This window comes from Lepisma saccharinum, chromosome 8 (genome assembly GCF_977018435.1).
Source record: "Lepisma saccharinum chromosome 8, izLepSacc3.1, whole genome shotgun sequence".
Taxonomy (NCBI): Eukaryota; Metazoa; Arthropoda; class Insecta; order Zygentoma; family Lepismatidae; genus Lepisma; species Lepisma saccharinum.
Genome location: NC_139236.1, coordinates 13,465,836 through 13,492,514, shown reverse-complemented (window position 1 = coordinate 13,492,514; position 26,679 = coordinate 13,465,836). Strand labels below are relative to the sequence as shown.

At 37.3% G+C, this 26,679-nt stretch overlaps 1 protein-coding gene across 2 annotated transcripts in view; it reads left to right on the top strand.

Annotated features, from left to right (window-relative positions):
• The window catches only part of LOC145990865 (uncharacterized), an 80,553-nt gene that overhangs the window by 32,426 nt on the left and 21,448 nt on the right, over positions 1–26,679 (top strand). For both annotated transcript variants that reach the window (XM_083126309.1, XM_083126310.1), the window contains exons 2-3: positions 9,871–13,318; positions 24,080–24,255. In XM_083126309.1, coding sequence (XP_082982435.1) covers positions 9,949–13,318; positions 24,080–24,255 — 3,546 coding nt within the window. In that variant the 5' untranslated portion in view covers positions 9,871–9,948. The remainder of the gene's footprint in view (positions 1–9,870; positions 13,319–24,079; positions 24,256–26,679) is intronic.

Here is a 26,679-nt window from a genome sequence, read left to right as displayed (position 1 = left end):
GGTTCAAATATCGATTTTTTGGGGGAAAAAATGTTCTTGGTTTACAAAACATGAAGTACTTCCTGCTGTTTTGTGTTTACTATGCTTACAAATGACAAGATTGATCAAGATATTTGTTCTCGAGGTGATAGACATACTTGCTCAAACAGAACCTTTTCCCTAACATATCTTACTTTGACACCAGGGATGGCCCAAAATATCAGGATTCCAGAAAATCTAAAAATCTCTATTCAAAAATTCTACTACCCAGATTTCGGAATAAATCTGAATTTCGGAGAGAGAAGTTTAACAATTTTTTCATTTTTTTTTTTTTTTTTAGCCATCTATTCTTCACACGTCATGTACGAAAACTGTTATCATCATTATCAATGTAGGAATGTCCCTTCCCCTTCCCCTTCCTGGTTGAAAGATTGACCCTGACGTTTGGCAAGTCTTGTTATGACTACGTAAAAATGTCACGCTTCCCCACTGACTTTAACATGCTTTAATTTGAGTATAGTTGCTGGGGAAAGAAGGTAACAAAACTGATTGACAATATTATAATCTCATTAATAAAATACAGTTATTGCCTTTTTTTCCTGGGAAGAAAGGTTCCGGCACTATTCAAGTTGATTTGTTATATTACTCTGCTACTCAAAATTGTGTAATGTTCATAAAAGATGATGCATCCAAGTGTGTATACATTGGTCTTTCCACGTTAAATCACCCAATTGAAAGACAAGTTGCTTCATAGTGATGAATTTGCTTCATATTTTTTTTTACTGATTGATGCTTGGTCCAATATGGCAAATATGTAATATTAGAGTTGTCCAACAACTATTTTGAAAGTTGCGAAGTTTTGAAGATTTTGAGAAATTGGGTGGACGAATGAAGACACCATGTGACACAAAACATGTCATATCTCGGAAACTATCTGGAGTATTTTGATGATTTAGGTATTGCTGGAGAGGAGGACAGTCCTAACAGAAAATGACTATATTACCACTCTTACCTTCTCAAAGTAGAAAAATCTTTAAATAAAGTAATATATTTTGATACAAAAAACCCTCCATTTTGGGTAATTGTTTGATGGGGAGTCCCAGGTTTTACCACAATAAAAATTGTTACACAGTCTAATCAATACATGTAAACATAATTTTAAAAAATCAGAAAGGTAAAATTTTTCTCAGTAAAAATAACAGGTTTTGGTATAGGGAGTATGAACCGATTTTCCACTGGCATACAGCTGTGTTTTTGACGAAAGGCCCAAAAACACTCACTAATATCAGTACACATAATATTATTAGAAATGGTGAATATGTGGGAGAAACATTACTATGATGTTCATCCACTTTTAGTTCATAGAAATTGTACTAAGACCAGAATTTTTGTCCAGAATGCATATGGGTCAGTCCATACCGAATGTTCCAGCACTGGTTGCTTGACCACTTTTAAAATTGTCAATATTTTTGTTGTTTTAACACATTCAGGGGTAGTTCAAAGCAGGGATTATTTTTCTAAAACTAAGCTTTGTTTAAAAATGTTGGCCATTTTTTTTGTTTCAGGACTTCGGGTATTTTTGGCCTTTGCAGACAGTTGTGATAATTATGATAGCTCAGCTAAGAAAAATGATACAGATCATTTCCTGCTATTCGCTACGAGACTCAGGGGCAAGCGGCCTGGCATCAACACTTGTCTTTTCCGGTGAACGGGGTCCGTGACAGTCGCACACTACAGTCTGTTTTTTCGCTCTCCCTGCCTTCGCTCTCTTTCCCTTTCTGTTGACGTTGCAGACTGACGCCAGTATAATCCTCCCTCGGAAGTTGTGTTGAGTCCGTGTGTTGAAGATTGTGGCTTAATATGGCACCACAAAAGTTTACATTACAACAAAGAATTTAACTTGTCGAGTGTTACTTCGGAAAGACGAATTGTGGAGAAGTGTGACGATGTTTTGCAAAAAAAATTTCTGGTGTTCCCGTTTCACATAGGACCACTATATTAAACCTCGTAAAAAGTTTAGAGTAACAGGGTCAGTTCTGAATAAAAGTGAAAAGAAGAATGGGGAAATCTAAAGAATAAAGTATACAATGACAATCCGCACACCATCCGTGAGTTAAAGAGAGTATTGTAAGAGAAATCGGGAGAATTACAGTAGACGTACTTGCACGTGTAAATGCCAATTTCCTTCGGAGATGCCAGGAATGTGTTGCAGCAGAGGGACATCATTTCCAACACCTTCTGTAGTCAAGGTTAGTACACAATGTGAAAACTCTAATTTTGATAGCCGACTCTAGCGACTGTTGAGGACCCTGTTCACCGGGAAAGACAAGCACTTATGCTGGGCCGCTTGCCGCCGAGTCTCGTAGCGAATGTCAGGGAATGCTCTGTAGAAAGCTGTGGTAAACAACATTGTTTTCAGTACATTTCAAGCATATGCATCCAAAGTTTCGGCAGAAAATATTAGAGCTCTGCTACTGGTTTCATCTTCTAGTTACAGCTCTTTGAAAATGCTTGATTTTCACTTTTCAGTTATCTTTATATTACTTTCATGACATTTCAATAAAATGTACTCAATTCTCCTTTGTAATGTTTTATAGATTGAAAAATTTATTGTAAAAGTTGATCGTCACAGGTGAAACTATGTGGCTTGCCCACATATGTAAGTGACTGATATCTAAAGTGCTACCACATTTCAAAATTATAAGCTTTGTTTGTTCAATGTTTTATCTAAATATTCAGACCCTTTTGATTTTTTGTTTCTTGGATATATATTCGTATTATTTTTTGTTAAAAGTGTATTTCTAGCATGATTTGAGAAAAATATCCTGAAAAAACCCACTGTGACTTGTACCACATTAATTATTTTGAGTATTATAAGCTTGGCTAAGCCTTTACTTAACAAGTTTTCTCAAACTGTTGACAATTCTAGAATCTCACAATTATTTAACCCGAGAAAGCCTATGACTTTATTTCTGTGAGTTTTGTGATCATATTAACAGGGTTTGTTGTTTTTGCATCGAAATGGAATAAAATGAAGAAAAAATAAAGATTTTATTATCCTGCTCGAAAATACAGGGGTGTCACCTGTAGGTGACATTGGGCATTCAAGGTACCAAAATGAACATAACGTGAAACTTATCATGAAACATCTCTGTTTCATACCTCCCTTCTCATTTTTATGTAACACAGATAATATTAACAATGTCAGAACTTGACATAACACTTTACACTTTTCCCTGTTCATGTATGTGCATGAAATTCGTACGAACAGTGTATGTGTAATGCTACACCGCACCTCATACATATTATCCGCGTCCTCTTGTGGCAGTATTCACATCTTTTTGAGAACACTCTATCTGTACATATTCTGCAATGTTGATGTCTTGTCTGACTTCATTTGATACACGCAAGGACACAGAACCAATTTGGGGACTTATGTAAGGAGGGTTTCCATGTAAACTGCAGTATGATTCCACCAGTGATCGTCGGAAATCACAAAATGTCACATTTTTGCCATTCACTTTCTTGAAAATCAACCATGCATTGTGGCATGCTGTATCTATTCCAAAGGCAAACAAGGAGAACCACCACTTTTTACCCCTGAAACTGACCCTCAAGGAGTGAATGTTCTGGTCGAAACTATCGGCACCACCCATGAACATGCCCTCCCGATTCCACTAGCATCAATTGTTGTCTCTTCAATTGTTGCGGTCTCATGTGAATTATGATAACTTCTTGTGACAACTTCCGCCTCGGTGAGGAGCATTGTTTGACATCTGTGCAATTCTCATCCCCACTGTCTTCATCTGTGAATCCATCATCATTAGGTGGGAAAAGAACCTCATCAATGTCATCATCATTTTCTTCAATAAGTTGTAATGCTTCATCCAAATTCAACCTGAAATGATAGTAGATTCCAAGTTCAAAAATTTGTATTATTGTTTTATTAGTACTAGACTGTAATACACATACCACAACATTACAGTGTATATCAGAATAAGATACTATAGCATTGTTTTGCCCCCAAGATTTATCATTATTATTGATGAGGAAAGCATTTTATTTGTGTTTATTTTTCAAGTCTCAACGTTTTTATTCTTGTTTTTACAATAATTATAAATCATTACTCACTGGAGGACTAAAATTATTAAAATTATATTTTATTATTATTATTTTTACATCATTGTTACAATATTATATTGTAATTATATTATTACTACAATTACAATTATTAAAATTAACGCTAAAATGCAATTATGTCCTAGTCCTTTATACATTTATGACTTCCAAAGCCCAATGTCACCTACAGGTGACACTACAAATTTAATCAACAATTACACCAACTTATTGTTCAGGGAAAAAATTTATATTTACCAGACATAAACCTTAAACCTTAAAGAGTAAGTAAAAGTAATAAACTTCTAGTCATCTTACCATTTTGATGTTTTTGAATGTCCTTCTCCAGGAGCAGGTGATGTGTCGTCCATCCTAAGGGCAGCCATCTTTACTTCAATAGTTCCAGAAAGTTCCACAAGATGTCCGTCAGTTCAAAAGTGCAACAATTCAGTTGAGAAAAAGTGAATGAACAGTTTGACATAGAAAAAATATATGCCCGGCCACAGCAGACAATAAAAAAAAATATTAAAAAGCTGTCACCTACAGGTGACATTGGGCTTTCTCGGGTTAAGGCAATAATTTAACACATTTTGAGTGTTTTTTTCAAGGTGAGTTTTTCTGAAAAAAAAAACACATGGGGAAAACTGGGCTGGGCCCACCCGGGCCAACCCTGGTTCATTATGAATATTTTAATCCAATCTCATGTCTAGAACCTTAAATTTTGTGTGTAAAATGTTACACACATAATGCTGGAATGCCCCACTTGGGCTTTGTTAAAAGTTTTGGGAAGTGTTAGGGACGTGTGTGGATTAATCACTGATTTTCTACGTGAATCTACATTGTTATGTGATTCTATATGACACATTGTCTAATGTGTCAGTGTCTCACATGAGTTAGAAACATTACTAAGCAGAAATTACATTGGATTCAAGTGGTGAGGACACTATACAAATGACCATGATATCCTGGTATATTCTCAACCAAACTCCTACTTTTAGCTTTCACAAGTGTCCAGTATACAAGAATATTTTGAAACACGTTTTTTCTCAACATGATGTTTAATTTCGATCTTTGTTGCACAGTGTTCACATTATTCCACCCCCCCCCCCTCCCACTGATTCATAACTTAAGGCTCAGGCTTGGTCCATGGATCAGTTTTAAAATATATATTATTGTTGATTTTTACATAGGCATGGAACCTGTCTGCCTAACCTACTCACTGTAGTAATTTGTCATTGTTAAAGAGAGGACTATTCTTATTATTATTCTATTACCTATCTGTCTAATCTTGTTAGATTAGTACAACAAACACAACATAACCTTTATGCGTGATGGTTGCGAGACATGTTACTAACGCCATCACCCACCATCAGTGATAAGGTAAGATGGTCCCCAACCCCAGTTCCAATTTTTCCATTCTCATATTATTATGGATGCATGCTTCAGCTGAGCATGCTATGAGTTGCATACATGCTCTCACCACCACAGGTTATATACCACCAGCCAACTGCTGGCTAGCATCACTCAATGTGGACAGACCTTGAGAAGTTCGAGTCAACAAGGGTTGGAATGCAGAGATGTGGTAAGAGATTGAGAATGTGGAAAGAGATCAAGGAGAAAGATGAGTGAAAGATTGGAGAGAGTGTGGCTTTGAGAATTCAGCGCCAGCCCTCCAAGTCTTCAAAATGCAAGTAACTTCTATTTTTACACCCTGCAAAAAATTGTGATTGTACCAAAAAATATGTCTATGGAATTGCATATTCGTTTTTAATCTGAGAAAGTTAATTTTAATCCCTTAAAGTATTAGAAGGCTACATGATGGAGATGATGTGGAAAATTATTATATCATAATAATAATTATTATTATAGAAAATAGGCCATCATACTTAAATTAAAATTTGTTATGCAGTTATTACCAGCACATTTAGTGGTCGGATCTGAGATTTAAGATTAGGAGTTGTAATCATAAATGTATTTTATGAAGGGTAACATGCATGCCATTTTGTTCTTAAAACTATAGCTGCCACATGTACAGCTGGCGGTACAAGCATATGTTTTACTAGCAAACCAGGAGAGATTTTGGTTGGCATACCCAGGAGGCCAAAATTTCATCTTCAGTAATGTAGTTTTATTTACACAGGATAAAATATTGTTTCTCAAAGGTGGTAGCACTGAAACAATACCAGAACTAGCAAAATAGGGGAGACCGGGGTAATTAGAACAGGAAACAGCCTGTAGAAGTTCCACTGTAAATTACTCAGAAAGTTACTGATGGATTTTTTAAAAAATTCTACCATTTAAAAGGACATCTTTTGCATATTTTTGAAAAAAAATAATGACCATACCTGCATTGCAAATACTCGTCCAAAAAAAAAAAATTGTCATGACACCATAAAATTGTTCCAATTACCCTATTTGGGGTTAATGAAACATAAGTTAGAAATTTCAACTGAATAGCTTTAGATTGCTGTTGGGGTAATACGAACATCATATATAAATGTCCCATTTACCCTGCAAATTTGAACACAATAGCTCTACTTCTTCTGGAGTTAACAATGCTTGTTTAAATAAAATCCCAAGTTAACGTCATTTTTTCATAAAGTTCAATTTCCCAGCTGTGAAGCAAATATGTGTGAATGAAAATCAGTGTTCTATGATTTATTTGAAAGGCTACAGGCCATTCTACAATGTAGTAAAGAAAAAACGTCTAATAGTTACATGTACAATCTAGTATACCCAAGCGAAATCAAGCAAATTACGCAATGTTCTAATAACCCATTTGCAGAAATTTTTGGGGTAATAAGAACTTTGCTTATAAAAACCAGGCAAATTGCCCATAGACAACCAAACTCACATGAAATGATGTGTGCCCTTATGTTTTATTATAGGGGTGAAAAAAATTTTGAAAGGGGTCTTTCATTCACATCCAGTATATGCAGAAGCAGAGAAACACCAAGCATGCGTCACATCATTTTTGCAGGTGTATAATAAAAGTCAAATAAAACTTACTTTTGTGTAGTTATTCCAATAACAAATTTTCTGCATGTAGGTTTAGTGTACATAGGTATTAAATGTTATTACACCAATCTTTTCGTTTTAAATTATTCTACATTAACATGTTCCAATAACCCCATGTTCTAATTACCCCGGTCTCCCCTATTAAGAAACTCGGTTTGTCTTGATGACATTTACACTTTATAGAGTTTTATTGTTAGTTCACAGGAAATACTTGTGCTGTGGGATTGGAATTTGAGTTGAGTTCTAAGTGCATATTATGCACAGATAGACTACTGGGGACTGGGATTTGAAGCATTATTTGCCTCTATGTGGTATCGAACTGGACCCCTTAATTACAAAGCAACGAATTTACCGCTATGCAATTGCAAGACACGAAAGGGGGGGGGGGGGGTAAAAATGAAAGTTATGTTGCTTGTAGAGTAGAACGAGGAATTGAAGGTGTGCAAAAGCATCCCACCAGCTGTCTCTTTGTCACCATGTTAAACCATAGGAGCTTCCCACAGCTAACCCCACGTAACTCCAAACTTCCCCCAGCTAACATTTTCCACTTTTGTTCTAATTTTCTTGAAGATAATCCACCACTTACAATTTATATTCCAAGATGTAACTTGCTCTTCCTCAACTCATTTTTCACTGACCAGTCAACTCAAGTTATAATGGAAGAAGATTCTAACAAGTAATTAACCCTAGAACACTACCGTACGTAAAATTTACGTATGCTTCGTGATCAATTCCCTCCCCTACGTCCCACATCGCACCCACCTACCCCTCCACCTATGGTATTCCTCAGGCATTCTGTCAGGTGTGTGGCAGCACTGTGGTAAGGAGGGCGGAAGCAGTGAACGTCTTTAGTTTGTGCGTTATGTGAGACTCTGTACATCAATAATACGTAGCGATAGTAACAGAAGAAAAATCTTGCACGTAATTTTGACGTGCATGTAGTAATAACGCCATTTGTATTCACGTAAGATTTGCGTGAATTTTTCTATAATATATCATTTTTCTATAATATGATCAACATCGCAGCGATCAATGGATGACTTCACCTCCATTATTCACACTCACAACTTCTACAACAATCAGGGCAACTAAGAAAAGAGACCATTCTCACGAATTCAGTTCATGCTTCACCTCCATGAGAACTTGACCAAGATCTGGCAGGAGCAAAGGCTAATAAATCCGGGACTGTCACAGGAGTTAAGAAAGTTAATTTTGAAGGTACTGGGGAAGGAAGAGACAAGTGCAGTAGCAGCCACGTCACAAGGGAACCGAAAGTATTTCAGTTTCTGCAACTACAAGAAAAGGAAGATGACAACTACGTACTGCTCCTGTGGAAAGCCAATTTGTGGAACACTACTGTACGTAAAATTTACGTATGCTTTGCGCTCAAATCCTTCCCCTACCTCCCACCTCGCACCCACTCACCCCTCTGCCTAGCAGTGCCTCAAGTTGTCTGTCAGACATAAGGCAGCACTGTGGTAAGGAGGGTGCAAGCGCTGATCGTCTTGATTTCGTTTGTTATGTTGTGCACTGTACATCAATTTTACGTAGCTGTGTAAAACGAGAAGTATCTTCCACATAATTTTGACATTTGTAAATTCGATTTGGATACTTAGATTTTGAAAACAAGAGTTTAGAAGCATGCACTTTTTTCTTGTAAGACTTTAAAATTACATTTGTTCTTTATTTACAGCGTAATGAATATTATTATTGTTTGCTTTTCATTGTTCGAACTTTTCGCCTTCATTCTTAATGTATGAACGGGCTTGTCAAGCAAGACCTTCTCTTAAAATATTCTATGTTTAATAAAACCATGCTTATACATTTTAAAATGAAAAATAAAATTCCAATATAAGGAAAAATAAACAAAATAATGTTCACAATGAATAGAAATTTGTTTTCATGATGTAGAGGTTGTTTTAAAAATTCTTCATGTACGTAAAATTTACGTATCGGTAGTTATACTGTAATATTGGAACACGGTAGTGTTCTAGGGTTAAACCCCATTTTCCTGCCACGTGATATATGTTATTGGTTGCAAACTTAGGAATCTACTACCTTGCCATATTTCTCAATGCTTCTTTTTCTGCTTTTGTAATTGAGCAAAATTTAAAAAAAAAAAAATTCCCCCTAAATGGTACTATCTTGGAAAAGGTGCAACCTATACACATATCAATATAGTACTTGTGTTTTATATTATTAATCGTTATTCTTTGCATGCAGAGTACCAAGTTTCATGCAGGGAATTTTATATACTGAATGACAAAGCATCACTCTTTGGTTTATGGAAACTTTCGCCATATTTTTCAACTGCATAATTTGAAAAATTCTTATCTTTTGAAAGTACAAAGTGATACATGGTTAGCAGAAATGTGTAACGACTGTGGAATACCTTGTCATGTGGTAAATAAATAGAGACTTGTTTTTAATTAAACCTAACTTTTAGGTGAATAAGTTTTGTCCTGTCAGGATTAGTGTTTGCTGCACACCTTGTTTTTATTGTTGTTTATGATTTTACATGGAATTGTGATTTCCATGTCATCAATACTTAAACAATAACATTTCACAATGAAAAAAAAATGTGACTGTATTTGTTTGACTTTCACTGCTAATGTGATCCTTTGTGTCTGTCAAATGCAACCTTTGCTAATAGAAACATTCTAAGTTCAGAAGTAGTAATTAATCATATAATAATTTTTCTTAAATAATAATAATAATAATATTCATTAATGGAAACGTATTTTCCTTTCGTTGCAGACTACTTTGAAGTGAACTTCCTCAATCTCTACATGTTTCCACAACCACCAGTTCTTGTTGAACATTGCATCAGCTACAATGGTGAAAAAAGAGGTATCTGATGATAAGTGCAAAATTGATGTAGCATTGTCTGATCCTCCTCAGACATGCCATCTGAGTGACAGTGCTGGTGAAGTACAACAGTCGAATGCTGTTTTACCAGAAACAAATACATCAATGAAGTCTTGTCCGTTACTTAATTCACAGAGTGGTGAATTCGTAGAGTTTTTTCAAGATTCCACTTCAGAAGGGATTCTGAGAATGCGTGTCCTTGATATTGAAACATTTGTACTGTTAAAGAAGCAATGCCTTTACGTGAATGGTGCCCTCTGCCAGGGGAAACATTTAAGTAGTTTTATATCTATTGGAACAGTTGTAAATTTTGATGCCAAGGAACTGTCGACACCACATGCTTCAGGAGCTGTGTATGAAACACTCCGTGCTTGGATTGGACAGAAGCCTCCCAAATTTGAACTTTGTGGAGAGTGCAACAGTTCAGATGATTCCGAGGAATGTGATTCGGAGAGGTTTAGAAATCGCATCTTTAAAAACTATGGACTCACTTCACGCACTAAGGTCCCTCAATCTGCACGCAAAAAGTATTCCGTATTCCATGTGAATGGAATTGTAAAGTCATTAACACGATCTTTTGGGATTGCATCTTTTCAGTGCAAGGGTAACAAGGAAAGAGCAAAATTCTTCAAAGAAAATATTTACATTAAGGGAAAGAAGGTGAAATGCAATGCCCCTCTGTTTGAGGTACTGTCAGTTGAAGAGGAAGTTAAGATGGATGTGGTTTACAGTCACGGTGGATCAGCTGATGTATTTTACACTGCACAACGGGTGTATGTTCAAAAGATACCCTCGTCTTCAACATCAACATCTTCCGGAAGTGGGGCACACTCTCTGATTGCCAACGATATCTATTCCAGTGCTGACAGTGGAAAGAGAACGCCAGAAAGGGGAAGTAGAGAGAAGCCAACTCTACAGCATTCTGATTTAGATATCTCTGCAATCAATACTAATGACTTATCTGTTGCTTTAAGCGGTTCAGTACAACCATCAACTTGTCACTGCAACGTAATGTCCGAGGATGTTGCCTCTTCAGAAACTGAAGTAGAAGTGATGTCGGAAGTGGTTGTAGAAGAGGTGAGAGGATTGTCTGGAAGAGTGGTATTGTGCATTGGGCAAGAGAGCGGAATAGTCACGGGGTATCATTGTGATAGAAAAATCAAGGTTTACTTTCACAGGAACTGCTTGCATGTCAATGGAAGGAAGTGCAGTGATTCCTTGTGGAAGAAATATTTTATGGTCGGAACTGTTTTGAATTACGATGCAGTGATTGTGAGAAACAATGCCGAGCTCTGGTATTATGCATCTCGGGCTTGGATAGGAAAGAAGCCCAGGAAGGAAACCGTTGCTGCTGCAGATAGCCTTGACTCATCTTGTTTTGACATTACACGTTTCAGAGAAAATGGTGAAAGAGAGAAATGGCCCTCCTTAAATTTTAGATGCAATGAAAGAAAGGAAAATGAACCCACATTGGAAAACATTAAAGAAGATAAAGCATTAGGAAAACCTCTTAACACTTCAAACAGCAACATTTCAGAATCAGTTTTCCAGGAGTCTTCTCTTCATGAAAATGATTATCTTAAATGTGGTGAGACATATGAAGCAGTAGTGACTGAAGTGCTTCCTCCATCTGCTTTTATTTCATCGGTTACCTTTCAGGGAATTTCTGTACCTGTATTTACCCTCGTCACTAATTTCAGTGTTGAAAATACTGGCAAGAAGTTAACTGTGGGTGTGGACTTAAACCGATTTGTTGCTGTAGGAGATTGTGTGGAAATGGTTGTTAAGTATGACAAGAAGGCATGGAAAGCATTTGGTTGCAAGTGGAGTGCTAGTCACGCATGGAAGTGTTCAGCTTTACAAAATGGATGCAGACAGGACTCAGTTCTCTGCACAGAAATTAGTAGAAGGTCACATGAAAATGCAGAGGGCAATAGTGAAGTGTGTGATAGTGCATCAGAAAGATTATCTTCTTTATATTGTGAAAAAGAACCTACACAAAGTAACATGGAGCAGTTGCTACCTGAAGTCAGTGGTTCCCAGAAAGGCATACTGGTCCTCACAAGCATAGAACTTGGTAAAATTACTTCAAAGGCAGATTTAACCCATCCCAAAGGAGACAAGCCAATCAAAATGAGTAATTCTGAACTCGAAATTTGTAAACCTCCTGTTACATATCCCACACATTTAACAGGTTACGTAGGATCACTAAGGAACATTATATCTGAGGATGAGGGTATTTTGTCATGCACCACTTCAAAAGTATCCTCATTAGTCATATTCAACAAAAATGTTCTGTATATTCATGATGTGCCTTGTAACAAAGAACCATTATGCGAGTATGTCACAGAAAAGCAGATTTTTAATTACAATGCCATGAAATTGGATGCCTACCATATCAGTGGAGCCACATACAGGGCTTCCTTAGTTTGGATAGGACGTAAGCCAATTCTGAAATGGGCGAGACCTAACCCCATTATGGATACGTCATGCTTTGGGAGTAAAAGTATTGAAACTCATAGCGAAGCACAAGTGTGTAGTGTGGTTTCAGAAAAGAATGGTTTTGCATTCTATGGCATAACAGGTAAAGTTAGCAAAATTTTGAATTCTGATGAGGTGGTTGTTTCGTGCAAGTTGAATAAGCAAGAAAAGGAAGTATTGTGTCATAAGAATACCCTGTATATTCTGCAGAAGCTTTGTAACGATGAATTCATTGAGAAGTACTTGGCTCTTGGCATGAGCGTTTACTTGAATTGCAAGCAACTTCAGAGTGGTCAGTGTTTCAGCACTTTGGTATGGATAGGGAAGAAACCGGTTATCTATCAGGATCTCACTTATTGTGGCAGGAAGCTAATCTGGGGCAAAATATATGAAGGAAGAGTATCCAGGCTGTATCCCCCAGATGCTTTTGTGATAGACGTGAGATTTGAACATCACATGGAACAGGTCTACACTTTCACCCACAACTTGAGCCTAGAGAAGCTAGGTGAGAAGTTGCCTCATGGGTCTAACTCTGCTGATTTCGTGAAGATAGGGGACACGGTGCAACTGATGGTGAGGGAAGATGACAAACCATCCGTGCACTTCTGTAAATATGTTGCCACATATGCTTGGAAGGTTCTTTCACCTACAAATTTGAAAGCAGCCAACTCACAACTGGAAACAGCAAACTTGGAAATTGGAATTGCCTTAAGAGTAGGGATAATATCCTCACTTGGGAAGAAGGAAGGAATTTTCAAAACCAAAAGTGGTCTTGAAGTTAAGTTTTTTGGGCACATGACATATGTTTTCGGAGTCTGCCTTGAGCATTTTTATCTCCAGGATGTGCTTTATGTTGGTAAGTCTTTGTTTGCAATGGTCTATATACAGCAATCCAGCACAGCTTTTGCACAATTTATTTTGAGATGATTTCACCTATGCATCTATTGTTCAAAAGTAATAACAATTTTTATTATATCTAGTTTTGAATTGGCTGAAGGGACTCACTGAAGATTTTTTTTTTTTCATATAATTTAATTTGTACTTCTAACCAAGCTCTTCTTTGGGTCGGAGGGGGTGGCAAAGTAAGCATTTTCCTCCAAACACTGCTTCAGTCTTAAGTTCTTGTGTTTTTATGGCAATCTTCAGTGTCTTACTCATATTTCAGTTCATTGCAATAATTAACACAAATGAAGCAAACTAAAATTATATGTGAGAAATATATAATTTTAGGCTGATATTAATTTCCCAGGGGGACCAAGCCTCCCCTCAAAGGAGGCCCTTGCTTCTATGATTCATCAGAATGGGATTTCAGAATTTCTCTCCCCCCCAATCAATTCTCCACAGTACATAGTTTGTTGTACATAGAAACTTTGGTTGTATGTGTTCCCTCTAAAAAAAATTATAGCTCTAATATTTCATTGCTTACCTACTAAAAAAATATAACCTACACCTCGATTTCCCTTCAAAATTGAATATCAGTCAGTTTTGAAACTAAATTTCAGCCATTTGCATTAGATATAGTGAAAAAAGGTAGGGAACATAAAATATAGCCTGAAATGTACTGAAAACAATGTTTTTTACCCCAGATTTTTATTATTATTCTTAGCTGAGTTATCATAATTATTGCAACTGTCTGCATAGGTCAAAAATGTTGCAAGTTATGAAACAAAAATGACCGCCATTTTCAAACGAAGTCTAGTTTTAGAAAAATAATGCCTGTTTTGAAATACCCTTGTACAGAGGCTACAACGACAAACAAATGAAAAATTTTAAATAGTCGATCTGCATTATTTGGTACGGATTGACCCTGAAATTTTAAGCAATGTTCAAAAAACATAAAATTTTTATTAGAAGGAGTAAAAAAAACAAAAATTTATTTTGTGTAGAGAAAGAGCATGTCTTTGCAATGATTTTCAACATCAAAAGCTTTTGGTTCCATCATACCCACCTGATGAAAATTCGGATTTTCATAACCTAGTTTTTTCAACCCAAAATTTAGGCTACAAGTCCATTATTAGTCTTTTTATAGGCATTTGTAAAATTTTTTGAGTGCTGATGTATTTTTTTCTGAAATCCTCATTATTTCATTGAACTTTGTGTAAAATTTCAAAAACATCTGATCATTGGTTAAGGAGAAAAGAAATAAAATGTAAGCAACAGTATCTTGTGTCGAGGGTCCCAAAGTGCCAGACAACGCTGATTTAATGACATTTGAAAGTGCTGTAAAATGAAAACAGTTTGAGATAGAGTGCAAAAAATTTAGGGAGTTTCTTTGAACCATAATGGAAGGGTGTATACCAAATTTCAACGAAATTAGTGTTGGTGGGTGTCAAAATCTTAGTTTTTTTGCATTGATTTGATGTGGAATGACCCTTTTATCATACTGTGGTGTGGTTTTGTTAAGTGTGTTTATGTTATCAATTTCTAATATATAGGTGTTGCCTTTGTTTTAAATAATTAAACTACCTATTTAGATATTTATTTTTCACAACCAGGGTATATGCATTTAAGTTTATAAAAATAGTCTTACACTGGGGACCTCTGGTCTAAGGTGTCATGCTTTGGGTTCCGGCTGGGTATGGGCTGAGTGCTGTATGACGACACCCTGGAGGCGAGGTAAACCTCAAAGCCCCCAAAAGTTACAAGAAACCCCAACCCAAACCCCTTACTTCCCAAAACCAAACAAACATCAAGTTTTCCTCTCTCTCTCTCTTTTGTTTCTTGCACGTCTTCCTCAGTAACTCGAGGAGCACAAGCTGGAGGGTTACAGTTAGAAATACTATTTGTAGACCTTTACATAAACAATATCCACCTCTTGAAGCACTAAATGACTTGCATGAAATGAACTTTAGAATTCAAAATTGACCCACTTTTGGTAATACCCTGTTTATCTCAGTGGGCTTTTAAAAGGAGGAAGTAAACTTCACCACTTCCCACTCTATGGATAATTAAGAACAAACCCCAAATATTTCTTGGTATTGGAAGTATATCAAATTTTGAGAGATTGCACCTTGTAGGTTATACAACAGGTGGGACTTCCCTGACTCGATACATAAATATTATTAACACCCAGGATAAGCATGATAATTTCCTGCTGTAAAAGAATTCACAATATTAGCATATAAACAACAGCATCTGGGTAACACCATAGGTTGATCATGCAAATTATGAACTTGGGTGTACAAAATACTAGTTTTATTATAAGCCAAGCTAAATATAAAAACAAATAATGATATTAAATAAAAAAGATAAACAGGTGAAAACTTGGACAGAAAGTACAAAGCGTATTCGTAAAGTTAGTACCGTTTGCAAATATTGCCGCTGTAGCGCTGCAGTCGCGACCGTGTGAGTTCTCGCTGACGTCCTTCATCCGTTAGTAAGCCACAGGCAGTCGTGGGAGCAGGTCATGCTTTTTCTTCATAGGTTTATGAAGGTTTGAAATGTTCAAGAAAATCAATCGGCCCGCTGACTGTGAAGTCCGGTCTGTGATTCGTTTTCTCAATGCAAGAAACGTGAAACCGGTAGACATCCACCATCAACTGGGAGAGGTCTTTATTTTTTATGTTAAAAGAAGGTTGTGAGACAGTTCATTATGAGCCAAGGAGCAGTCGGCCATCTGTTGTGACCGAGAATTTGGTGCATGGGGTCGATGCGGAAATTCGTGAAAACAGACGCTTCACAATATCGTCGCTTTCCATGGAATTTCCACAAATTTCAAGAAGACAGTCCTCTACGAAATTGTGACAGATCGCCTGGAATATCGAAAATTGTGGTCAGCATTTTGACGAGAATGATGATGGGATACAAAAACCAGTGCCACACTATGACAAATGCTTGAAAAATGGTGGAAACTACATAGAAAAGTAGTTTAAGGTCAGTAGAATGCAGTGCAAATAAAAAAAAGTACAAAACTTTTTTACTTTATTTCTTACACCCTTTCGGTACTTACTTTCCGAATACGCCTCGTATATAAGTATACTTTAACAAAACAAACTAAACTGTTTGTTACCTTGACATGTTCATTGAAATGTTTATGCTTCTAAGTGTACAATATACCACCTGTCACGTGACGTTTTACCCTAATGTTATATTATTGCATTTCTAATGATCTTGTAATATGAGACTTCGATAAAGTGCAATTGCTATTTATAGACAACAGATTGAATTCATGGTGCACCACTGGAATTCTTACTTTAATTACCATGTGACACAAAATAGTCTATTAGAACAACAACCAGATTGGTGTTAAACTGCATACATTAGTTTGAGAAATCTCCTCTTTGATATGCCAATAAGGTCAAACTCTCAAGTCAATATTGTACCTGCTTTGTCAAATCATAAATCATGTACACATCATGGTACACATAAATATACACATCTGTTTCATTTCCTATTCTGTTCAATAATTTGTTAGGTTTTCGATTTGCAAAGGTGTTACTGCCCTGCTACAATTCACTTGCCAATGCTATGTTGCATGGTTAAAAATCGATCCAAACTGCGTCGTGATAACTTTCACGTATAAAAAGCAGCCTGTTACTCAAAATGTAACCATTTATTCTCAAAACTGACCGGTAAATAACTTACAACACGTTTTGAGTTACAAACTCGCTCGAGTCACTCAGGATCTATAGATATTTGGCACAGAGGACTAAAAATCACTTTATTTTAAAGATGGCGGTGTTGTCCATTTTCTTCTTTGTGATGTACTTTCTGCAGCTTTACATCAACTGATTACTACGAAATTTGCTCCAAACTCACTCGTAAGTTCCGTGCTTTGTAGCGGAAATAAAATTGTGACTTACCGCATTTCACAAAGGTGTATACCAGCGATCTTTTTTTGAAGGAACACACTTACCTCCATGGTGGGTTATCATGCATGGCAACTGAATTCCCAGGTTTACCTATTCACTCAGAACACTGCGGCGAAGACCTGTTTCTATAATTCTAGGTGGCCGATGCGTCTCACATGACGTATCCATCAGGTTGAATAATTATTTGTCACTGGAAGATGCAAAGTTCCCCTTGAAACATGCAGAATTTGCGTCTGCCTTTTTTGTATGTCACGTCAGACTTCTATTGATCTACTTCCGAACAGCCTCCCTCCTTTGTCCCCGCTCGATCAGCTGTGTCGCTGCCCAACCATCTAGTGTTGGATTCGTGGAACGAAAGCCGATAGCAGCCTGCACACTGAGGGCATCTACCGATGACTGTGCTAACTGCATGGACATAAGAGCTCTTGAAAGATTTACGCCACCAAGAGAACACGATGAATCCTAATTACATTAACATTGTTATTTAATTTAAAAAAATGTATTATGGCGAATTATAGTCATAAATGGCTGTTTAATTTCAAAAAAACATTATGACGAATTATAGTCATAGCTGGTTCGAGTCTCCTGGGGGAAGCGACTTTTCTCCTCAGATTTTGGCCACCCACCATCGAGAGGAATTTGAGGAGCTACGAATGAGTACTGTAACCTGGACATAAATACCTACAACAACGACTGGGGGTTTGTCGTGCTGACTACATGTCACCCTGTAACTGGTTGGATGATTTCCCACCTCGGGTGAGTGAGTGAGTGAGTAGGTAGGCACGGGCTCTAAATGGCCTGTTGCACCATGGGTTATTTATAAAAATAACAGAGTTGCAGAATTTTGCACTAAATTATGCACTATTTATGAGGGTGGATCAAATGAAAACAGAACAGTGGATGTATTGGGTTATATTTATATATGTGTGTGGTGACAACCCTGTGTAGAGGTAGAGCGGGAGGTAAAGAAGGAAACTCCTACTGCATAATGGACTCGCTGTAGATAGTCGCGCGTGAGCACGTGATATGTGTAGGTGGTCTGGCACCAGTATCGCCAGAGCAGCAATCAAAGCCAAACGACGTGGCCTGTTGTCTGCTGCATGACAACACGCGACCACATACGTCAGTTGTCACAAAGAACACATTGGCGATGTTTGGGTGGACAGTGTTGGAACACCCATTGTATAGCCCTGATCTATCACCATGTCGGTACCCGTGTCCGGCTCCTTTGGACACCACAGGTATCGTTACCTTTTTGTATTGGACTCTTTCTTAAAGGCTAAGGTAACACCTAGTCCATTGCCAGAGATACAGGTCGGAATCTTCCATTCTAATCCTCGAACGGCTTGTTTTCTATTATCGGATAAATTTTCACGATGATGCTGCTGCTTTTTCTTATCACAATTCTATATTTTGATATTACCAGCTTTATGTAATGTAGCTTTTGCGTAGATTTCCTAGATGCTGCTGTTTCCTGTGAAAATACCAAAAATCTTGTTAGCCGTGAGAAAAAGGTACCTGGGTTAAGACCCTGGGTCGCCTTATTACTGACTCTGCTGGTGATTACACTGGGGAACAAAAGTGAATTTTTTTCTGGCACACAAGGAAAAATAGCTGATCCTAATAGTAGTTTTTACACTGAATTAAAATGTGTAAGTAGTTTTTCTCCATCACCCACAGTTTCTTTGTGACACCCAGGTTAAGTGTGAAATATTTTTGTGCATCTTTACATACATACGATTAGCATCCAGAAAGTAAGTTTCCCTATTTTTTAAAAAAAAAACCAACACAGTTTCAGGAAACCATTTATTGGCAACAGGTACAGCAAAGGTTCAGCTATTTTTCAACATAGCAACCACCAGAATTGAGACACTTGTCGTATTGTGGTATCAACTTTTGAATCCCACTGTCGTAGAACTCTGCCGCCTGTGAATGGAACCAACGTGTGACAGACGTCTTCAGCTCTTCATCGATGCCAAAACGCTCACCGGAGGACAGGAATTTCGTGAGGTGCAAGAAAACGTGAAAATCGCTGGGAGCCAGATCAGGACTGTAAGGTGGATGATCAAACAACTCCCAGCCAAATTCCGTGAAAACAGCTGCTGTGCGCCGAGCCGTATGTGGACAAGCATTGTCATGGAGGAGCACAATACCTGCAGTAAGCCTCTTGTTTTGAATGGCACGTCGCAATTTCCGTAGTGTTTCACAGTAATGGTCAGCGTTCACCGTTTCACCTCTGGGGAGGAAGTCAATGAGCAAAATGCCCTTCCTGTCCCAAAACACGGTGTACATCACTTTCTGTACCGACAGCGTCTGTTTGAAGTTCTTGACCGGAGATCCACTATGCCGCCAATGCATTGACTGCTGCTTGGTTTCCGGGGTGAAGTGCGAAATCCACGTCTCGTCGCCCGTGATGATCCTGTCGAGGAAATCATCGCCGTCATCATGGTACCATTGCAGGAATGTCAGTGCTGCTCCTGAACATTTCATTTTGTGTTCGGGTGTCAGGTTTTTCGGCACCCACCTGGCACACAATTTTTTGAACAGCAGGCGCTGCATGACAATCTCATGCAACACGGATCACGATATCTGCGGAAAAAGGCTACTCAACTCTGTAATCGTGAAGCGACTGTTCTCTACGATGCGCTGCCGCACCAGCTCAACCAGATCATCAGTGATGAGGGACGGATGCCCACTGCACTCTTCATCATGGACACTTCAACGACCTTCCGAAAACTGCCGACACCAGCGACGCACCATCTGCTTACTCATAATGTTCGGCCCATAGACCTCACAGAGCTGACGATGAATGTCAATTGGTGCAATGCTTTGTGCATTCAGGAACTTTATCACCGACCAAACCTCGCATGCGGCGGGAGAAGGAATACGAGCTTCCATTTCGGACCACTGCTGCATCGCTACTGGCATGCGGCGGGAGAAGGAATACGAGCTTCCATTTCGGACCACTGCTGCCTCGCTACTGGCACCGGGCGGGATCTGTCCGCCTGGCATATGATTGATACGTCTTAGCTCTGCTGCGCATGCGCAATTTACACGGCTCATTATGTTTACTTTCACGGGAAAAAAATAGGGAAACTTACTTTCTGGTACTTTCTCGTACATACGACATTATTCAACTTAACTAAAATATGAGAGTTGTTGATTTTTATCTGCATTCTGCACCTGGAATATCTCTTTCAGCATCCAACAGTAATCGGTAAGCATTCTTTCCCTCTATTGTCCCTGGTACCTCTTTCCATGACAGATGTCTTGGTGAAAACGCTTCCCGTGTTCGCCACTTGATGGCACCGAGATTGTCAGGGAATAACTCCACACTGATCTTTCAATTTCGCTAAACAGACCTTTAAATATTTTATTTGTTAATCAAAGCTCTAATTTGGGAGCACACAAAAATTCCTTCCTTGATTTTAGCATCCTAACACGAGGAAATGTTTCCTTCAAATAATGAAACTCGGCACCTTTTTTGTCCATCGCCTTAACGAAGATTTTGAAAAGCCCTCCCTAACTTGATATGAAGTGGAGGAAGAAGAATCATATCAGAGTGAACTAGTGAGGGATGTACAACATTTTGACTGTCCAGGTGTATGTGATTCACGATTTGGCCATTCTTTCTTGTTGCAATGATTATTCTTGTCCCTGCTGTCCCATTTCGCACAAGAAGCAGCAAAATTTAGTATAGCCGAGCTGCAAACCCTATAACAACGCAATTACTTTTAAATGAAGCATATGATCCACCAATACTAGTTATAATGAATTTTTTCTAACAGCATTTTCATGTGTTTCCTTCATGTTACTTGTACAAAACAACGGCACAGAAGGAAATTTGTTCCCATTGTGCAAAAGAAGAGCCTTCCAACTAGTTTTCGAGGAATCAGTGAAGTCTCCGCTATATTGTTTCATATTCATGATCAAACAAATCCATATCATCACAAATATTCATGGCCGTATTTAGAGGGGGGGTTTCTAGGGTTCAAACCCCCCCCCCCGAAACTTCTGACATGTTGGATTAATGGAAGTTCACAAACCAAAATCTGTAACTCATTTTCCAAATTTTTTTCGAAGCATCACAAAATACAAGGAGACAAGGTTGAAACGATCAAGCCAGCATTTTCATACATTTGGAATTCTGAAACTTGAGTGAAACAGGATTTATTCCCGGAATCGCAACTCGCCCGCGACCCCTCCATTTTCACTTCTGCTGTCCTCTTTCCAGTCTTGTTCCTGCTTCACAAGGAATATAGACTGAAAATTCACTTATGATTGTCCCAAAGTTCCCTTTCCAAATTTGTAATTCCCTGTTCGATAAAGTTGAAATCCCCTTGATAGGAGTTCAAACCTAGGATCTCCAATTTCGTAGCGCTTTACATTCACGATTGAGACAATCCATGCACCAGGCTAAGTTTTTAAAAAATAATAACTGGTTCCATACTTTTCAAAATTCCAAAAATTGTGTTTTAAGATCAAACAACAAAAACATTGTGACTAAAATTTTTATCAGACATTTAAAGCTTTTTCTTGAAGGTATCTAAAATTTAATAACAAACTATAGTAATTGTGGATTTCAGTACATACTGTATGAAACGTAAAAAAAAAAAGAACCCAACTTGTGCTGGATATTCACTCATCTGCTAGATTGAGTAAGCCCCGTCAAGTATATAACAACAACAGGGGCGGTTACAATAATAATAATAATTATTATTATTATTAGTAGTAGTAGTATTATTATTAGGCCTATTATTATTATGGAATAAAATTGTTTTATTATTATTGTATAATTATTGTTATTACTATTATTCAAATTTCTCGCGACGCCCATGGGAACAATTATGTATGAACCCCCCCCGAAAACATTTCCTGTCTACGGCCATGCAAATATTATTACAATACACTATCGTTTTCTCTTGAATTAAACTCTTCAAACTCTCATCCTGTTGGTTACGAAAGAAACACACTTTGGTGTCTTTCTGAAGGACATTCCAGCCTTTCAGCCTATTGTAGATACCAACAATTCGGCCAAATTTTCCTAATTTCAAATCCAGAACAGGGTTCTTTAATTCACCTTGTATAAGCAGATGAGGTTTACAGGAAGAGGCTTCGAAAGTAGAATGATCTTGCTTTTCATTTTGAACTTTGGTAGCTGCCTCATGTTCCCATCCATCTTCTACAGTTAGATCTGTACTGGGATGTGGTACAGATACTGGCCTCACAGCATATGCCAAATTTGGTTACTTTACTGTTTATTTGTATTTACTACTTATCATGATAAAAACCGGTTTGGCTTAGGGGAACCACATTGGTGCCCCCTGTCCCCCTGTGGTTGCACCACTGCATCTTCTTTCCCCGTGGTAGCGTTGAACTTTCATCGGCTTGAAAATACCTCATTTTCTGTAAGAGTATAATATTGTTTATTAACGGCGATAAGATTCCTCTATCCTAAATTTATAGGTGAATATATAATAATATAGGGACATGCACGTCTTGAAGGGGGACACGGATGGCCACAGCTCCCCCATAGAAAATGAATGCCAATCTAAAAGTACATTTTCACACGTATAATTTTATTTCAGTCATAATAATTTACATTATAATGGGGATGCAGGAATGCGATCATTTCAAATTCAAGAGTAGTTTTTTGAAGGGGGCAACACTATTATCGGGGTGATATGCACCATGGAAAAATACCTTGCTTGTTCCTCCATGGATGAAATCTGCGGACGTGCATGATCAGGGGGGCGTTTGCCCCCCCCCCCCCTTATGCCCATGCCTATAATGTACAATGTTCGCAACTGGTTCCCATCTCTGCTGAAGGAGTTCTCCAAGCTGGGTATTCACCGCTTGGTGAAACAGTACGACAAGTGCTTGTATTACTTTGGAGATTATGTTTGAAATAATACTTGTTGATATCATTCTGTGGCCCCTGTTCCGTTTTCATTTGATCCACCCTAATATATATATATATATATATATATATATATATATACGTATATATATACGTATATATATATAAAGTGGATAATAATGGATAAAAGCAAGGAGGGCCAAAAGGGCTAAGTAAAAATCAAAGAAGGTAAAAGGAAACACTCACTCCTTTTACCTTCTTTGATTTTTATATATATATATACACACAGTAGAGCGTCGATTATCCGAACGTCGGTCAACCGAACGACCGCTTAACCAAACTGTGTACTCGCTCACTTTCAGATATCTGTAATGAAAAAAGTACGTGACTTAGCTGCTCGTAAGCGTGTAGGCTTGCTTAGACAGACCAAAATAAAGGATTTTTTTAAACGTTAATTTTGTGTACTGTGTGTATTGTTCATGCAAAATGCGTATGTAATATGTACATAATTTTGTTTAATAAACTGTACCACATACTATATATTCCTACTAAAGTTGCCTTTGTACGTTACTTTGTAATACATACTTAAAGAGATGCCTGTTTTTATGAATAAATTTACTGTGCAGTACTTCTTTTTGGCAAATAAACATGTACAGTTTGATTATCCGAACAAACCAGTTTTCCGAACACCCATGTCCCCCAATTACTTCGGATAATCGACGCTCTACTGTATCATGTTAATTTATCTGTAATTTTACTGATTCATGGATGTGCATACTTCAGCTGATATTTTCAGTGTGCCAATTAATGTGTCCCTTCCCAAGAAACTGGTGACAACTAAATAAAATACTAGGTTTGATATATTTTCATGTTCATTAAGTGTATGTCAAAGAGAGACGTTTTGAAAACTTCTAGAAGTCAACATGTATTTTGAATATTTTTTCAGGTCAATCTGTCAAATACATATTCAGATCTGTAAAGGATTCTAGTGCTTCAAATAATTCTATTATGGGCGTGTTTGCTTGGATTGGCATCAACCCAGACATTACGATTGACCAATCTTCCCAGTTGTCCAACTATTGCTTGCGTCACAGGATTCCAGCAAATGTGACTCGGAAGTTGGTATGTAATCATAACCCTTCTCTCACATGAATCATGGTCAGTGGTGTCCCTAGAGATATTGCAAACAGAGGATAACATAACAAATATTATAATATTAATAAGAGATAATCATTCTGTATTAAGTGGTCCAATAAAAATAGTTGGTTGCATGACAATTTTGGAAAAAAATGTATTTAATACATATATTTGTATGCATTTTAGGATATCTGATATCAGAAGTAGTGTTACAAAATTTTTCTGCGCTTAGTTCTCATGGGAAAATCAAGTTTTCTGGATATAATTTTTTTTTTTTTTTTTTTTTGCTATGTAGCTCTTAATGTTGTAACCTTAATGTTGTGATGGTAGGAGGAAAAGATCATGTTAAGAGCTGTGGGTTTGAGCAGTAGCGTACGCAGGATTTCATCAAGGGGGTGTTATTTCTAAAACTTTCTCCAAATTCACATTACCATTGTTTTATTATACTTTAATTAAATAATAATAATCGTAATTAATTAATAATACTTATAATTAATTACTTAGCTGAATTACTACTAATAATACTACTAATACCACTACTACTATTAAGTAGTAGAGATCTACATATATATAGTATTTATGAAAACATTAGAAATTACTTTCTAGTCATTCGATTTTTAACAAATTCTGGGAGCATTTTTTTTTTTTGTTTCTTTGTTACGAAATAATTGCCTGGTCAGCGAGGTGAGACATTTTAAGGTTGAAGAAAATCCATAAAAACAAGAAAATATATTAAAATAAATTGAAATAATCAAAGTATGGAACTCATCCAAGGAGCTGCGGTGATCTTTTCGGTAGAGCGTTTGAGAAACACGCGGGAGATCCGGATTCGATTCCCGAAATTGTTGGAATTTTTTTGGCTTCTTCCCTGCATAAATGTCCCCGATAATTCACATCTGGATTGTCTCGCTGTTCTTACCAACAGAACATTTTACAATAGTTAAGCTTATTGTCGTTTGAATAATTGTCTAGTCAACAAGATGAGACATTTTAATGAGAGACATTCAAACGTGCTGCGGTAAACAATACAATGTGAATGTGGACTGGTGACTATATTCTTGTCTGACTAGCATTTGTCTATACATTAGCCTCTTACAACGAACCAAGAACTCTACATTTAAACACACGAGAGAAACAGGACATGACATAGAGTGCGATGAGGCTAAGCAGATAGGAAAGGAGAATAGAATGCTAGTGAGAAAATGAAAAGAGGCCAAGGAAATAGAGAAGAAAGGTGAAGAAGACACAATGAACTGGAATGGGGGACTGATGATAAACAAAGAATGGAAGAAGGTGTTAGAAAGAGGGGAAAGGACAATAGTGAAAGAGGAGAGAAGAAGGAAGAAGAATGAAGGAAATAGAGCATGAGATAAAGAGTCCAACCACATTCACTTTCAGGTGAAAGTAAAGTTGACAAGGGAATACCACCTTCTAGAATGTTCCAGAACAACTTTCTAATAGTCTGGGGAGTATTTTTGTGTATATATATCGTCCTGTTCTTGTACCTTGTTACATTTGTACTTGGTATATAGTCTGAAGAAGACCTTGCTAGAAGGTTGCAACATTACATTTAGTTTGTTTTATAGTAAAATAAATTTCTGCCTTGGTCGGCATATTGAGTTATTTACATTGGTGCGAATGTGCAGTACTTACAAAAAATGAAGGTACATCCTCTGGCAGTTTTATTGTTCACCAGCTATTTACCACTTTTTTATTCATAAATGTCTTGATCAACGTTGAATCACCCTTGTACAATATGTTGATGTATAGAACAAAATCATATATAAAGAACAAAATCACTTCTTCTAAAATTTAGGTGGAAATTTGGGCAACATTGGTTAAAAATTTGAATTTTTAAGCCAAGTTTTTTTAACGAAGTGTTGTGTGGAAGAGTGGAAGGGTTGAATTTTTTTACATGTAAACATACCTCATCATCATCCTTTGCAGTTTCCTGCCCCTGGCTGGGACATACATACAAATTAAATTAAAAAAGAAAAACTAATTGCTTACAAATGCATCTAATTTCTTCAGCATAGGCTCAAACATGTGGACTTCTTATAGTTTTAAGGTGGCCTTAGTTTAATGTCTTAGGTGGCCAGTCACAAATAATATGCAATTTCTTATAAAGGAAACCTTGTATGTACACTTCTCCAAAAGTTATCGGACCACCCTGAATAATTGCCAAGTCCAGAAATCGTTAATGCAGTAACATGGTCTTGAGAACTAGCAGAAAGTAGCCAATTTTGCTACAGGTCCCTTTACTACACAGATTGGGCAATGGTGAGAAATTTACATCCTTCCTTACAACATGAAGTCATAATTGGAATTCATTTTTTGGTTCCGTGCGACTTACTCACTATCATATGTAAGCATAAAATCGAAATTAGTTAATTTACTTACGTAAAGTGA